This window comes from Pseudophryne corroboree, chromosome 10 (assembly GCF_028390025.1).
Source record: "Pseudophryne corroboree isolate aPseCor3 chromosome 10, aPseCor3.hap2, whole genome shotgun sequence".
NCBI classification, from domain to species: domain Eukaryota; kingdom Metazoa; phylum Chordata; class Amphibia; order Anura; family Myobatrachidae; genus Pseudophryne; species Pseudophryne corroboree.
Genome location: NC_086453.1, coordinates 338,653,604 through 338,668,886, shown reverse-complemented (window position 1 = coordinate 338,668,886; position 15,283 = coordinate 338,653,604). Strand labels below are relative to the sequence as shown.

The 15,283-nt window shown below is 53.0% G+C and overlaps 1 protein-coding gene across 7 annotated transcripts in view; it reads left to right on the top strand.

The window, feature by feature from the left end:
* The window catches only part of NTM (neurotrimin), a 1,318,058-nt gene that overhangs the window by 1,145,859 nt on the left and 156,916 nt on the right, over positions 1 to 15,283 (top strand). For 6 of the 7 annotated variants that reach the window (XR_010188690.1, XM_063943614.1, XM_063943616.1 and 3 more), the window contains exon 7: positions 10,189 to 10,340. Coding sequence is in view for 6 of the 7 variants with exons in the window: in XM_063943614.1 (XP_063799684.1) it covers positions 10,189 to 10,340 (152 nt within the window). In the remaining variant the exon portion in view is untranslated. Of the gene's footprint in view, positions 1 to 10,188; positions 10,341 to 10,477; positions 10,969 to 15,283 lie in introns of those variants that run through there. The other variant, XM_063943618.1, reaches the window with a different exon arrangement.

Genomic DNA, 15,283 nt, shown 5'->3' with positions numbered 1-15,283 from the left:
TAGGAGGACAGGGAGGAGTCACACAGGAGTAGGAGGACAGAGAGAAATCACACAGGAGAACAAGGACAGTTAGGAGTGACACAGGAGCAGGAGGACAGGGAGGTGACACACAGGAGTAGGAGGGCAGGGAGGTGACACACAGGAGTAGGAGGACAGGGAGGTGACACACAGGAGTAGGAGGACAGGGAGGAGTCACACAGGAGTAGGTGGACAGGGAGAAGTCACACAGGAGTAGGTGGACAGGGAGGTGACACACAGGAGCAGGAGGACAGGGAGGTGACACACAGGAGCAGGAGGACAGGGAGGTGACACACAGGAGTAGGAGGACAGGGAGGTGACACACAGGAGTAGGAGGACAGGGAGGTGACAGGGAGGAGTCACACAGGAGTAGGTGGACAGGGAGAAGTCACACAGGAGTAGGAGGACAGAGAGAAATCACACAGGAGAACAAGGACAGAGAGAAGTCACACAGGAGTAGGAGGACAGGGAGGAGACACACAGGAGTAGGAGGACAGGGAGAAGTCACACAGGAGTAGGAGGACAGAGAGAAATCACACAGGAGAACAAGGACAGTTAGGAGTGACACAGGAGCAGGAGGACAGGGAGGTGACACACAGGAGTAGGAGGACAGGGAGGTGACACACAGGAGTAGGAGGACAGGGAGGTGACAGGGAGGAGTCACACAGGAGTAGGTGGACAGGGAGAAGTCACACAGGAGTAGGAGGACAGAGAGAAATCACACAGGAGAACAAGGACAGAGAGAAGTCACACAGGAGTAGGAGGACAGGGAGGAGACACACAGGAGTAGGAGGACAGGGAGAAGTCACACAGGAGTAGGAGGACAGGGAGAAGTCACACAGGAGTAGGAGGACAGAGAGAAATCACACAGGAGAACAAGGACAGTTAGGAGTGACACAGGAGCAGGAGGACAGGGAGGTGACACACAGGAGCAGGAGGACAGGGAGGTGACACACAGGAGTAGGAGGACAGGGAGGAGTCACACAGGAGTAGGAGGACAGAGAGAAATCACACAGGAGAACAAGGACAGTTAGGAGTGACACAGGAGCAGGAGGACAGGGAGGTGACACACAGGAGTAGGAGGGCAGGGAGGTGACACACAGGAGTAGGAGGACAGGGAGGTGACACACAGGAGTAGGAGGACAGGGAGGAGTCACACAGGAGTAGGTGGACAGGGAGAAGTCACACAGGAGTAGGTGGACAGGGAGGTGACACACAGGAGCAGGAGGACAGGGAGGTGACACACAGGAGCAGGAGGACAGGGAGGTGACACACAGGAGTAGGAGGACAGGGAGGTGACACACAGGAGTAGGAGGACAGGGAGGAGTCACACAGGAGTAGGAGGACAGGGAGAAGTCACACAGGAGTAGGAGGACAGGGAGACGTCACACAGGAGTAGGTGGACAGGGAGGTGACACACAGGAGCAGGAGGACAGGGAGGTGACACACAGGAGCAGGAGGACAGGGAGGTGACACACAGGAGTAGGAGGACAGGGAGAAGTCACACAGGAGTAGGAGGACAGGGAGAAGTCACACAGGAGTGGGAGGACAGGGAGAAGTCACACAGGAGCAGGAGGACAGGGAGCAGTCACACAGGAGTAGGAGGACAGGGAGGAGTCACACAGGAGTAGGAGGACAGGGAGAAGTCACACAGGAGTAGGAGGACAGGGAGACGTCACACAGGAGTAGGAGGACAGGGAGAAGTCACACAGGAGCAGGAGGACAGGGAGGTGACACACAGGAGTAGGAGGACAGGGAGGTGACACACAGGAGTAGGAGGACAGGGAGAAGTCACACAGGAGTACAAGGACAGGGAGAAGTCACACAGGAGTAGGTGGACAGGGAGAAGTCACACAGGAGTAGGAGGACAGGGAGCAGTCACACAGGAGTAGGAGGACAGGGAGGTGACACACAGGAGTAGGAGGACAGGGAGAAGTCACACAGGAGTAGGAGGACAGGGAGAAGTCACACAGGAGTAGGAGGACAGGGAGACGTCACACAGGAGTAGGAGGACAGGGAGAAGTCACACAGGAGTAGGAGGACAGGGAGAAGTCACACAGGAGTAGGAGGACAGGGAGGTGACACACAGGATTAGGAGGACAGGGAGAAGTCACACAGGAGTAGGAGGACAGGGAGAAGTCACACAGGAGCAGGAGGACAGGGAGGTGACACACAGGAGTAGGAGGACAGGGAGGTGACACACAGGAGTAGGAGGACAGGGAGAAGTCACACAGGAGTAGGAGGACAGAGAGAAATCACACAGGAGAACAAGGACAGTGAGGAGTGACACAGGAGCAGGAGGACAGGGAGGTGACACACAGGAGTAGGAGGACAGGGAGGTGACACACAGGAGTAGGAGGACAGGGAGGTGACACACAGGAGTAGGAGGACAGGGAGGAGTCACACAGGAGTAGGAGGACAGGGAGAAGTCACACAGGAGTAGGTGGACAGGGAGGTGACACACAGGAGCAGGAGGACAGGGAGGTGACACACAGGAGCAGGAGGACAGGGAGAAGTCACACAGGAGTGGGAGGACAGGGAGAAGTCACACAGGAGTGGGAGGACAGGGAGAAGTCACACAGGAGTAGGAGGACAGGGAGGAGTCACACAGGAGTAGGAGGACAGGGAGAAGTCACACAGGGAGACGTCACACAGGAGTAGGAGGACAGGGAGAAGTCACACAGGAGCAGGAGGACAGGGAGGTGACACACAGGAGTAGGAGGACAGGGAGGTGACACACAGGAGTAGGAGGACAGGGAGAAGTCACACAGGAGTACAAGGACAGGGAGAAGTCACACAGGAGTAGGTGGACAGGGAGAAGTCACACAGGAGTAGGAGGACAGGGAGCAGTCACACAGGAGTAGGAGGACAGGGAGGTGACACACAGGAGTAGGAGGACAGGGAGAAGTCACACAGGAGTAGGAGGACAGGGAGAAGTCACACAGGAGTAGGAGGACAGGGAGAAGTTACACAGGAGTAGGAGGACAGGGAGACGTCACACAGGAGTAGGAGGACAGGGAGAAGTCACACAGGAGTAGGAGGACAGGGAGAAGTCACACAGGAGTAGGAGGACAGGGAGGTGACACACAGGATTAGGAGGACAGGGAGAAGTCACACAGGAGTAGGAGGACAGGGAGAAGTCACACAGGAGCAGGAGGACAGGGAGGTGACACACAGGAGTAGGAGGACAGGGAGGTGACACACAGGAGTAGGAGGACAGGGAGAAGTCACACAGGAGTAGGAGGACAGAGAGAAATCACACAGGAGAACAAGGACAGTGAGGAGTGACACAGGAGCAGGAGGACAGGGAGGTGACACACAGGAGTAGGAGGACAGGGAGGTGACACACAGGAGTAGGAGGACAGGGAGGTGACACACAGGAGTAGGAGGACAGGGAGGAGTCACACAGGAGTAGGAGGACAGGGAGAAGTCACACAGGAGTAGGTGGACAGGGAGGTGACACACAGGAGCAGGAGGACAGGGAGGTGACACACAGGAGCAGGAGGACAGGGAGGTGACACACAGGAGTAGGAGGACAGGGAGGAGTCACACAGGAGTAGGAGGACAGGGAGAAGTCACACAGGAGTAGGAGGACAGGGAGAAGTCACACAGGAGCAGGAGGACAGGGAGGTGACACACAGGAGTAGGAGGACAGGGAGGTGACACACAGGAGTAGGAGGACAGGGAGAAGTCACACAGGAGTACAAGGACAGTGACGAGTCACACAGGAGTAGGTGGACAGGGAGAAGTCACACAGGAGTAGGAGGACAGGGAGCAGTCACACAGGAGTAGGAGGACAGGGAGGTGACACACAGGAGTAGGAGGACAGGGAGAAGTCACACAGGAGTACAAGGACAGTGAGGAGTCACACAGGAGTAGGTGGACAGGGAGAAGTCACACAGGAGTAGGAGGACAGGGAGCAGTCACACAGGAGTAGGAGGACAGGGAGAAGTCACACAGGAGCAGGAGGACAGGGAGGTGACACACAGGAGTAGGAGGACAGGGAGAAGTCACACAGGAGTAGGAGGACAGGGAGAAGTCACACAGGAGTACAAGGACAGTGAGGAGTCACACAGGAGTAGGTGGACAGGGAGAAGTCACACAGGAGTAGGAGGACAGGGAGCAGTCACACAGGAGTAGGAGGACAGGGAGCAGTCACACAGGAGTAGGAGGACAGGGAGAAGTCACACAGGAGCAGGAGGTCAGGGAGGTGACACACAGGAGTAGGAGGACAGGGAGAAGTCACACAGGAGTAGGAGGACAGGGAGCAGTCACACAGGAGTAGGAGGACAGGGAGGTGACACACAGGAGTAGGAGGACAGGGAGAAGTCACACAGGAGTACGAGGACAGTGAGGAGTCACACAGGAGTAGGTGGACAGGGAGAAGTCACACAGGAGTAGGAGGACAGGGAGGAGTCACACAGGAGTAGGAGGACAGGGAGAAGTCACACAGGAGTACGAGGACAGTGAGGAGTCACACAGGAGTAGGAGGACAGGGAGAAGTCACACAGGAGTACGAGGACAGTGAGGAGTCACACAGGAGTAGGTGGACAGGGAGAAGTCACACAGGAGTAGGAGGACAGGGAGCAGTCACACAGGAGTAGGAGGACAGGGAGGTGACACACAGGAGTAGGAGGACAGGGAGAAGTCACACAGGAGTACAAGGACAGTGAGGAGTCACACAGGAGTAGGTGGACAGGGAGAAGTCACACAGGAGTAGGAGGACAGGGAGCAGTCACACAGGAGTAGGAGGACAGGGAGGTGACACACAGGAGTAGGAGGACAGGGAGAAGTCACACAGGAGTACAAGGACAGTGAGGAGTCACACAGGAGTAGGTGGACAGGGAGAAGTCACACAGGAGTAGGAGGACAGGGAGCAGTCACACAGGAGTAGGAGGACAGGGAGAAGTCACACAGGAGTAGGAGGACAGGGAGACGTCACACAGGAGTAGGAGGACAGGGAGAAGTCACACAGGAGCAGGAGGACAGGGAGGTGACACACAGGAGTAGGAGGACAGGGAGGTGACACACAGGAGTAGGAGGACAGGGAGAAGTCACACAGGAGTACAAGGACAGTGACGAGTCACACAGGAGTAGGTGGACAGGGAGAAGTCACACAGGAGTAGGAGGACAGGGAGCAGTCACACAGGAGTAGGAGGACAGGGAGGTGACACACAGGAGTAGGAGGACAGGGAGAAGTCACACAGGAGTACAAGGACAGTGAGGAGTCACACAGGAGTAGGTGGACAGGGAGAAGTCACACAGGAGCAGGAGGACAGGGAGAAGTCACACAGGAGCAGGAGGACAGGGACAAGTCACACAGGAGCAGGAGGACATGGAGGTGACACACAGGAGTAGGAGGACAGGGAGCAGTCACACAGGAGTAGGAGGACAGGGAGGTGACACACAGGAGTAGGAGGACAGGGAGAAGTCACACAGGAGTAAAAGGACAGGGAGCAGTCACACAGGAGTAGGAGGACAGGGAGGAGACACACAGGAGCAGGAGGACAGGGAGGAGACACACAGGAGCAGGAGGACAGGGAGAAGTCACACAGGAGCAGGAGGACAGGGACAAGTCACACAGGAGCAGGAGGACAGGGAGGTGACACACAGGAGTAGGAGGACAGGGAGAAGTCACACAGGAGTGCAAGGACAGTGAGGAGTCACACAGGAGCAGGAGGACAGGGAGGTGACACACAGGAGTAGGAGGACAGGGAGAAGTCACACAGGAGTGCAAGGACAGTGAGGAGTCACACAGGAGCAGGAGGACAGGGAGGTGATACACAGGAGTAGGAGGACAGGGAGAAGTCACACAGGAGTAGGAGGACAGGGAGAAGTCACACAGGAGTAGGAGGACAGAGAGAAATCACACAGGAGAACAAGGACAGTGAGGAGTGACACAGGAGCAGGAGGACAGGGAGGTGACACACAGGAGTAGGAGGACAGGGAGGTGACACACAGGAGTAGGAGGACAGGGAGGTGACACACAGGAGTAGGAGGACAGGGAGGAGTCACACAGGAGTAGGAGGACAGGGAGAAGTCACACAGGAGTAGGTGGACAGGGAGGTGACACACAGGAGCAGGAGGACAGGGAGGTGACACACAGGAGCAGGAGGACAGGGAGGTGACACACAGGAGTAGGAGGACAGGGAGGAGTCACACAGGAGTAGGAGGACAGGGAGAAGTCACACAGGAGTAGGAGGACAGGGAGACGTCACACAGGAGTAGGAGGACAGGGAGAAGTCACACAGGAGCAGGAGGACAGGGAGGTGACACACAGGAGTAGGAGGACAGGGAGGTGACACACAGGAGTAGGAGGACAGGGAGAAGTCACACAGGAGTACAAGGACAGTGACGAGTCACACAGGAGTAGGTGGACAGGGAGAAGTCACACAGGAGTAGGAGGACAGGGAGCAGTCACACAGGAGTAGGAGGACAGGGAGGTGACACACAGGAGTAGGAGGACAGGGAGAAGTCACACAGGAGTACAAGGACAGTGAGGAGTCACACAGGAGTAGGTGGACAGGGAGAAGTCACACAGGAGTAGGAGGACAGGGAGCAGTCACACAGGAGTAGGAGGACAGGGAGAAGTCACACAGGAGCAGGAGGACAGGGAGGTGACACACAGGAGTAGGAGGACAGGGAGAAGTCACACAGGAGTAGGAGGACAGGGAGAAGTCACACAGGAGTACAAGGACAGTGAGGAGTCACACAGGAGTAGGTGGACAGGGAGAAGTCACACAGGAGTAGGAGGACAGGGAGCAGTCACACAGGAGTAGGAGGACAGGGAGCAGTCACACAGGAGTAGGAGGACAGGGAGAAGTCACACAGGAGCAGGAGGACAGGGAGGTGACACACAGGAGTAGGAGGACAGGGAGAAGTCACACAGGAGTAGGAGGACAGGGAGCAGTCACACAGGAGTAGGTGGACAGGGAGGAGTCACACAGGAGTAGGAGGACAGGGAGCAGTCACACAGGAGTAGGAGGACAGGGAGAAGTCACACAGGAGCAGGAGGACAGGGAGAAGTCACACAGGAGCAGGAGGACAGGGACAAGTCACACAGGAGCAGGAGGACAGGGAGGTGACACACAGGAGTAGGAGGACAGGGAGAAGTCACACAGGAGTGCAAGGACAGTGAGGAGTCACACAGGAGTAGGAGGACAGGGAGAAGTCACACATGAGTAAAAGGACAGGGAGCAGTCACACAGGAGTAGGAGGACAGGGAGGAGACACACAGGAGCAGGAGGACAGGGAGAAGTCACACAGGAGCAGGAGGACAGGGACAAGTCACACAGGAGTAGGAGGACAGAGAGAAGTCACACAGGAGTAGGAGGACAGGGAGGTGACACACAGGAGTAGGAGGACAGGGAGAAGTCACACAGGAGTAGGAGGACAGGGAGGAGACACACAGGAGCAGGAGGACAGAGAGAAGTCACACAGGAGTAGGAGGACAGAGAGAAGTCACACACGAGTAGGAGGACAGGGAGCAGTCACACAGGAGTAGGAGGACAGGGAGGAGACACACAGGAGCAGGAGGACAGGGAGAAGTCACACAGGAGTAGGAGGACAGGGAGAAGTCACACAGGAGTAGGAGGACAGAGAGAAGTCACACAGGAGTAGGAGGACAGAGATAAGTCACACAGGAGTAGGAGGACAGGGAGGAGACACACAGGAGCAGGAGGACAGGGAGAAGTCACACAGGAGTAGGAGGACAGGGAGAAGTCACACAGGAGTAGGAGGACAGAGAGAAGTCACACAGGAGTAGGAGGACAGGGAGCAGTCACACAGGAGTAGGAGGACAGAGAGAAGTCACACAGGAGTAGGAGGACAGGGAGGTGACACACAGGAGTAGGAGGACAGGGAGGAGACACACAGGAGCAGGTGGACAGGGAGAAGTCACACAGGAGTAGGAGGACAGAGAGAAGTCACACAGGAGTAGGAGGACAGGGAGACGTCACACAGGAGTACAAGGATGGTGAGGAGTCACACAGGAGTAGAAGGATGGTGAGGAGTCACATAGGAGTAGAAGGATGGTGAGGAGTCACACAGGAGTAGAAGGATGGTGAGGAGTCACACGGGAGTAGAAGGATGATGAGGAGTCACACAGGAGTAGAAGGATGGTGAGGAGTCACACAGGAGTAGTAGGACAGGGACGTGACACACAGTAGTACAGAAACAGTGATGATTTACACAGGAGTAGGAGGACAGGGAAGTGACACAAGGGAGTAGAAGGATGGTGGGGAGTCACACAGGAGTAGAGGGACAGGGGGTGACACACAGGTGTAGAGGGACAGGAAGGAGTCACACAAAAATAAAAGGACAGCAAGGAGACACACATGAGTAAAAAAAACAGGAAGGAGACGCACAGTAGTAGGAGGACAGGAAGGAGTCAAACAGGAGTAGATCGATAGGAAGGAGACACATGGGAGTAAAATGACGGGTGAGTCACAGAAGTAGTAGGACAGAGAGGAGACACACATCAGTAAAAGCACAGGCAGGAGAGACACAGTAAAAGGACAGGGAGGAGACACACAGTAGTAGGAGGACAGGAAGCAGTCACACAGGAGTAGGGAGTTAGGGAAAAAGACACAGGGGTAGGGTTGGGGTAGCGGCAACATCCTCTTCAGTAACCACGGGAAATACAATCTGACCAGCGACGACAGGAGGAAGAGCAAGGTCACTAGCAGTTTCACTATCCGTGTCACATCTATTCCCTTTAGTAACCTAGGTACGAGGGTACACTTTGGGTCCCATGTTCTAAACCTTGCTCCTCCCCCTCTTGTCAATGGTCCGATGGTATTTCCCATGCTTTACCACAGTTTACAGAAGAGGATACAGACTCAACTGTAGGGGTGGAAACACACAGGAGTAGAGAGACAAGTGAGAGACAGACAGGATTAAGGAGGACAGGGATGAGTCACCCAGGAGTAGGAGATACTGGGAGGAGTCACATAGGAGTAGGCGAATAGGGAAGAGTCTTACAGGAGTAGGAGGACAGAGAAGAGTCCCACAGGAGTAGAGGGACAGGGAGGAGAAACACCGGAGTAGGGGGATACAGGAGAAAGACTCAGGGGGTAAGGGTAGAGACACATGGGAATAGAGGAGTAAGAGACAGATAGTAGTAGGGGGAGTTGCACCAGAGTAAGGGGACAGGGGGGAGTTACACAGGAGTAGGGCGGGGACAGGGCGGAGTTACACAGGAATAGAGGGGAAGGGGCGTTGTTGCACAGGATTAGAAGGGAAGGGGGCAGTAGCACAGGAGTAGAAGGGCATGGGGGAGTTGCACAGGAATAGCGGGGAAGGGGTGAGTTACACCAAAGTAGGAGGACAGGGGGGAGTTACACAGGAGTAGGAAGGGCAGGGGGGAGTTACACAGGATTAGGGTATAAAGGGGGGGTTACACAGGAGCAGGAAGGGCAGGGGGGAGTTACACAGGATTAGGGTATAAAGGGGGGTTACACAGGAGCAGGAAGGGCAGGGGGGAGTTACACAGGATTAGGGTATAAAGGGGGGTTACACAGGAGCAGGAAGGGCAGGGGGGAGTTACACAGGATTAGGGTATAAAGGGGGGTTACACAGGAGCAGGAAGGGCAGGGGGGAGTTACACAGGATTAGGGTATAAAGGGGGGTTACACAGGAGTAGGAGGGCAGGGGGGAGTTACACAGGATTAGGGTGTAAAGGGGGGTTACACAGGAGTAGGAGGGCAGGGGGGAGTTACACAGGATTAGGGTATAAATGGGGGTTACACAGGAGTAGGAGGGCAGGGGGGAGTTGCACAGGATTAGGGTATAAATGGGGGTTACACAGGAGTGGGAGGGCAGGGGGGAGTTGCACAGGAATAGAGGGGAAGGGGGGACTTGCACAGGAGTAGGAGGGCAGGGGGGAGTTGCACAGGAATAGAGGGGAAGGGGGGAGTTGCACAAGAATAGAGGGGAAGGGGGGAGTTGCACAGGAGTAGAAGGGCAGGGGGGAGTTGCACAGGAGAAGGGGAACAGGGGGGGGGGGGGAGTTGCACAGAGTAGGGCTTGTAGGTGGGAGTTGCACAGGAGTAGGGGGGAAAGGGTGAGTTGCACAGGAGTATGAGGCCAGGCGAGAGAGGCACAGGAATTGAGGCACATGAAAGATACATATACTGAATATCCATTTACACAAATGTTCTGTATTGTCAGGCTGACCGACTCCCGGAAAGGAGTGAAGGTGGAGAACAGAGAGACGTATTCTCGTGTAACCTTCTTCAACGTCTCTGAGCAGGATTACGGTAACTACACGTGTGTGGCAATGAACCGCCTAGGACACAGCAACGCCAGCGTCATCCTCTTCGGTAAGTCGGGGACTGATTTGGGATAGAGTTTCTGTAATGATATCTGAGGGTTCTTTCAGTCTGGAACCTTATAAAACAAAAGCTTATCTACCTCAGCAGCGCCCTTTAGTAGACGTTTTTATCTCCTTCCTATTAAGCTGGCATTGAGAAGATGTTATCCTGTAACCCTGTCCTGCCCTCTGAGGGACATTTACAGCTGTAGGACGTCCATTACTGGAGGCAGGAGCCATCTTGTATCATTTCTTCCCATCCGCCGCCCCGAGCAGGATCAGTGAGGGCCGTGCCCCATTATATCAGTCTGGACAGGGTTCACTGAGTAGCAATTTGGGAAAAAAAACTGAATGGATGAAAGAGGTTTTTCAGCCGGAATGGTGTATAAAAGAATCATTTATTCCTGCGTGCTGTGGTTCAGAAGCACAAACCTTATCTCAGATTGGAAATTCTTGATTCCTGCTCGTTTTTCCCACCAAATGGAAAAAAAAAAGAAAATTTATATATAACCTTTTGTTTGTTGTTTACCCTGGTAATTTTCAGTGCCGACCACGGGGGCTGATAAGAGAAGGGTTTCTATATTGTATTCACACAGTGCCTGATTCCTCCATCTTCCTCTTCCTGTGTTGTGGGTCTGTGTGTCTGGGGTATAAAACTGCTTCTGATGAGCAGAAATAAAGTGTTGCTTAGACCATGATACGGTCTGATTGGTAGAAAATGAATCCCACAGTGTCTATTCCAGGTTGGCCGCATAGCTGAAACACAATACATACCTCAATTACATTCTAGATAAAATACAGCTTGGGAAGTATTACAGGTTCATATGTGAGCTGAAATGCAGCCTGGGATTTGGGGAATAGGGCATATTTGGTTGGCCCGTCTTATTTGCCCATTATAAAGGCAGTAACAGTGAAAGTGTTAACATGGTATGTGTTGAATGATTTACCACGACATTGTTAAACTTGTACATGCAAAGCACACACGTGTCGTATACACATAAGACTGTTTTCTTCTGTTCCGTGTCTCTTGTTTGTCTTTACATCCAGACATCTTCATGCATTTGTGTCCGTTATTCTTAGAAATGAAGGGGATTTGCTTCTCTAGAAAACCCCAGAAATCTAGATAATGGATCTAATTCAAAGCTACCCGACTTCCAATGGATCTCTAGCACCAGGGATACGGCTGGTGCCAGTCTGTGTTGATACTACTCAGTTAGGAGTGATAAGCTGATTTATTTGTGGACATGAAAGTCGTGCACCTTTTAATTTCTGCAATTGCACTTATTGCACCCAAAGTGTAGCCTGATTCTATAGAAGCCAGACCTTAAGCGCTAATTGGCTAGCTCGGCAGGCAGAAATGTCAGGCACAAAATTACAATGCGCAGTTTTATTTCCCCAGCTAATTTCCTCAGCCATGTTCCCCCAGCTATTTTGGAACTACATGTCCCAGCATGCGCTGGCAGCAGTTGATTGGAAGGGCATGCTGGTGCCTTTTGAAACTGCTAGTACCGGTATGTCTTTTCCAGTTTGTGGCTGCCAGTGCATGCTGAGGCAAGCGGTTCCACAGTAGCTGTAGTACGACAAGGTCCCAGTGACACAAACCAGAAAATAAAACCTCACAAAACACAGAAACTTTTTTTTTATAAAGTTTATGTGTAGTAAAGTACTTACTGAGTGCTTACGTTCATCTCTGTAACATGTCACATCTCTCGTCTTTCTTTCCATCATGATCTGAAGTCACATTCTTTTTCCTTCACAAGTGGAAATAAGCACAAACCCATAAGAAAAGTCTGGAGTCCTGGGGCTTAATAGCTATGGCCTTGTTTACACAGGAGGGTCAATAGCCAGTCACAAGTGTTTCCTACACTGATTGTGATTGGCAGGTGTGAAAAACTACTTATTTTTTCGTGAATAATGACACTCCTGTGTAATCCGGGTCTTAATAGGGGCGGAGCTCTTAGGAGACAGTCATCCAGGCGTGTGGTTCTTTTACAGTCATTCAGTCAGTAAGTCAGACATGGGGCCATGGGGCTTTTTTATAGGCAGTTGTCCAGCGGTGGGGTTCTTTTGTAGGCAGTCATCCAGCGATAGGGTTCTTTTGTAGGTAGTCATCCAGCAATGGGGTTCTTTTGTAGGCAGTCATCCAGCGGTGGGGCTCTTTTGTAGGCAGTCATCCAGCAGTGGGGTTCTTTTGTAGGCAGTCATCCAGCGGTAGGGTTCTTTTGAAGGCAGTCACCCAGCAGTGGGGCTCTTTTGCAGGAAGTCACCCAGCGGTGGGATTCTTTTGAAGGCAGTCATCCAGCGCTGGGGTTCTTTTGCAGGCAGTCATCCGGCGGTGGGATTCTTTTGAAGGCAGTCATCCAGCGGTGGGGTTCTTTTGTAGGCAGTCATCCAGTGGTAGGGTTATTTTGAAGACAGTCGTCCAGCAGTGGTGTTCTTTTGATGGCAGTCATCCAGCGGTGGGATTCTTTTGTAGGCAGTCATCCAGCGGTGGGATTCTTTTGTAGGCAGTCATCCAGTGGTGGGGTTCTTTTGTAAGCAGTCATCCAGCGGCAGGGCTCTTTTGAAGGCAGTCACCAAGCAGTGGGGCTCTTTGGCAGGCAGTCGTCCAGCGGTGGGGCTCTTTTTTTAGGCAGTCATCCATCGGTAGGGTTCTTTTGAAGGCAGTCATCTAGCAGTGGGGTTCTTTTGCAGGCAGTCATCCAGCGGTGGGATTCTTTTGAAGGCAGTCATCCAGCGGCAGGGCTCTTTTGAAGGCAGTCACCAAGCAGTGGGGCTCTGTTTGTAGGCAGTCATCCAGTGGTGGGGCTCTTTTGTAGGCAGTTGTCCAGTGGTGGGGCTCTTTTGCAGGCAGTCGTCCAGCGGTGGGGCTCTTTTGCAGGCAGTCGTCCAGCGGTGGGGCTCTTTTGCAGGCAGTCATCCAGCAGGCAGGGCTCTTTTGTAGGCATTTGTCCGGGAGCGAGGTTCTTTTGTAGGCAGTTGTCCACTGGCGAGGCTGATTTTGCACCTTCTTGCCACTGACTAACTGACTATGTTGCCCAAAATGTTACATATATTTCTCTGACGTCCTAGTGGATGCTGGGAACTCAGTAAGGACCATGGAGGAATAGCGGCTCCGCAGGAGTCTGGGCACATCTAAAGAAAGCTTTAGGATCACCTGGTGTGCACTGGCTCCTCCCCCTATGACCCTCCTCCAAGCCTCAGTTAGATTTCTGTGCCCGACGAGAAGGGTGCACACTAGGGGCTCTCCTGAGCTCTTTGTGAAAGTTTTAGTTTAGGTTTATTATTTTCAGTGAGACCTGCTGGCAACAGGCTCACTGCATCGTGGCCCCCTTACAGAGCCAGAAGAGCGAAGAGGTCCGGAAAATCGGCGGCAGAAGACGATCCTGTCTTCAGATAAGGTAGCGCACAGCACCGCAGCTGTGCGCCATTGCTCTCAGCACACTTCACACTCCGGTCACTGAGGGTGCAGGGCGCTGGGGGGGCAGCGCCCTGAGACGCAATAAATCGATAAAAACCTTATATGGCTAAAATAAATGCATCACATATAACTCCTGGGCTATATGGATGCATTTAACCCCTGCCAAAACATACAGAAAAACGGATGATAAGGACGCCGAGAAAGGGGCGGAGCCTATCTCCTCAGCACACTGGCGCCATTTTCCCTCACAGCTCAGTTGGAGGGAAGCTCCCTGGCTCTCCCCTGCAGTCACTACACTACAGAAAGGGGTTAAAAAAGAGAGGGGGGCACAAATTAGGCGCAGTATAAACAATACAGCAGCTATAAAGGGAAAAACAATTATATAAGGTTATCCCTGTATATATATAGCGCTCTGGTGTGTGCTGGCAAACTCTCCCTCTGTCTCCCCAAAGGGCTAGTGGGTCCTGTCCTCTATCAGAGCATTCCCTGTGTGTGTGCTGTGTGTCGGTACGTTTGTGTCGACATGTATGAGGAGAAAAATGATGTGGAGACCGAGTAGAGTGTCTGTAATAGTGTTGTCACCCCCTAGGGGGTCGACACCTGAGTGGATGTACTGTTGAAATTGCGTGACAGTGTCAGCTTTGTATAAAAGACAGTGGTTGACATGAGACAGCCGGCTACCCAGCTTGTGCATGTCCAGACGTCTCATACAGGGGCTCTAAAGCGCCCGTTACCTCAGATACAGACGCCGACACGGATACTGACTCCTGTGTCGACGGTGAAGAGACAACCGTGATTTCCAATAGGGCCACACATTGCATGATTGAGGCAATGGAAAATGTTTACACTTTTCTGATAATATGAATACCACCAAAAAAGGGGTATTATGTTTGGTGAGGAAAAACTTCCTGTAGTTTTCCTGAATCTGAAAAATAAAATGAGGTGTGTGATGATGCGTGGGTTTCCCCCCGATAACAATTGATAATTTCTAAAAAGTTATTGGCAGTATACCTTTTCCCGCCAGAGGTTAGGGTGCGTTGGGAAACACCCCCTACGGGGGATAAGGCGCTCACACGCTTGTAAGAACAAGGGCTCTACCCTCTCTTGAGATGGCCGCCCTTAAGGATCCTGCTAATAAAAAGCAGGAGGGTATCCTAAAATGTATTTACACACATACTGGTGTTATACTGCGACCAGCAATCGCCTCAGCCTGGATGTGCAGTGCTGGGTTGGCGTGGTCGGATTCCCTGACTGGAAATATTGATATCCTAGATAAGGACAGTATATTATTGCCTATAGAGCAATTAAAAGATGCATTTCTATATATGCATGATGCACAGCGGAATATTTGCCGACTGGCATCAAGTATAAGTGCGTTGTATTCTACCAGTAAAGTGGTCAGGGATTCCAAACGGCATTTGGAAGTATTGCCTTAAAAAAGGGGATGTACCCTAGGTCGCCTCTCAAAATAAGACGCCGTATTATCAGGCGCAGTCCTGGTTGGCAAGCGGACAAAAGGGTTCCTCTTTTCT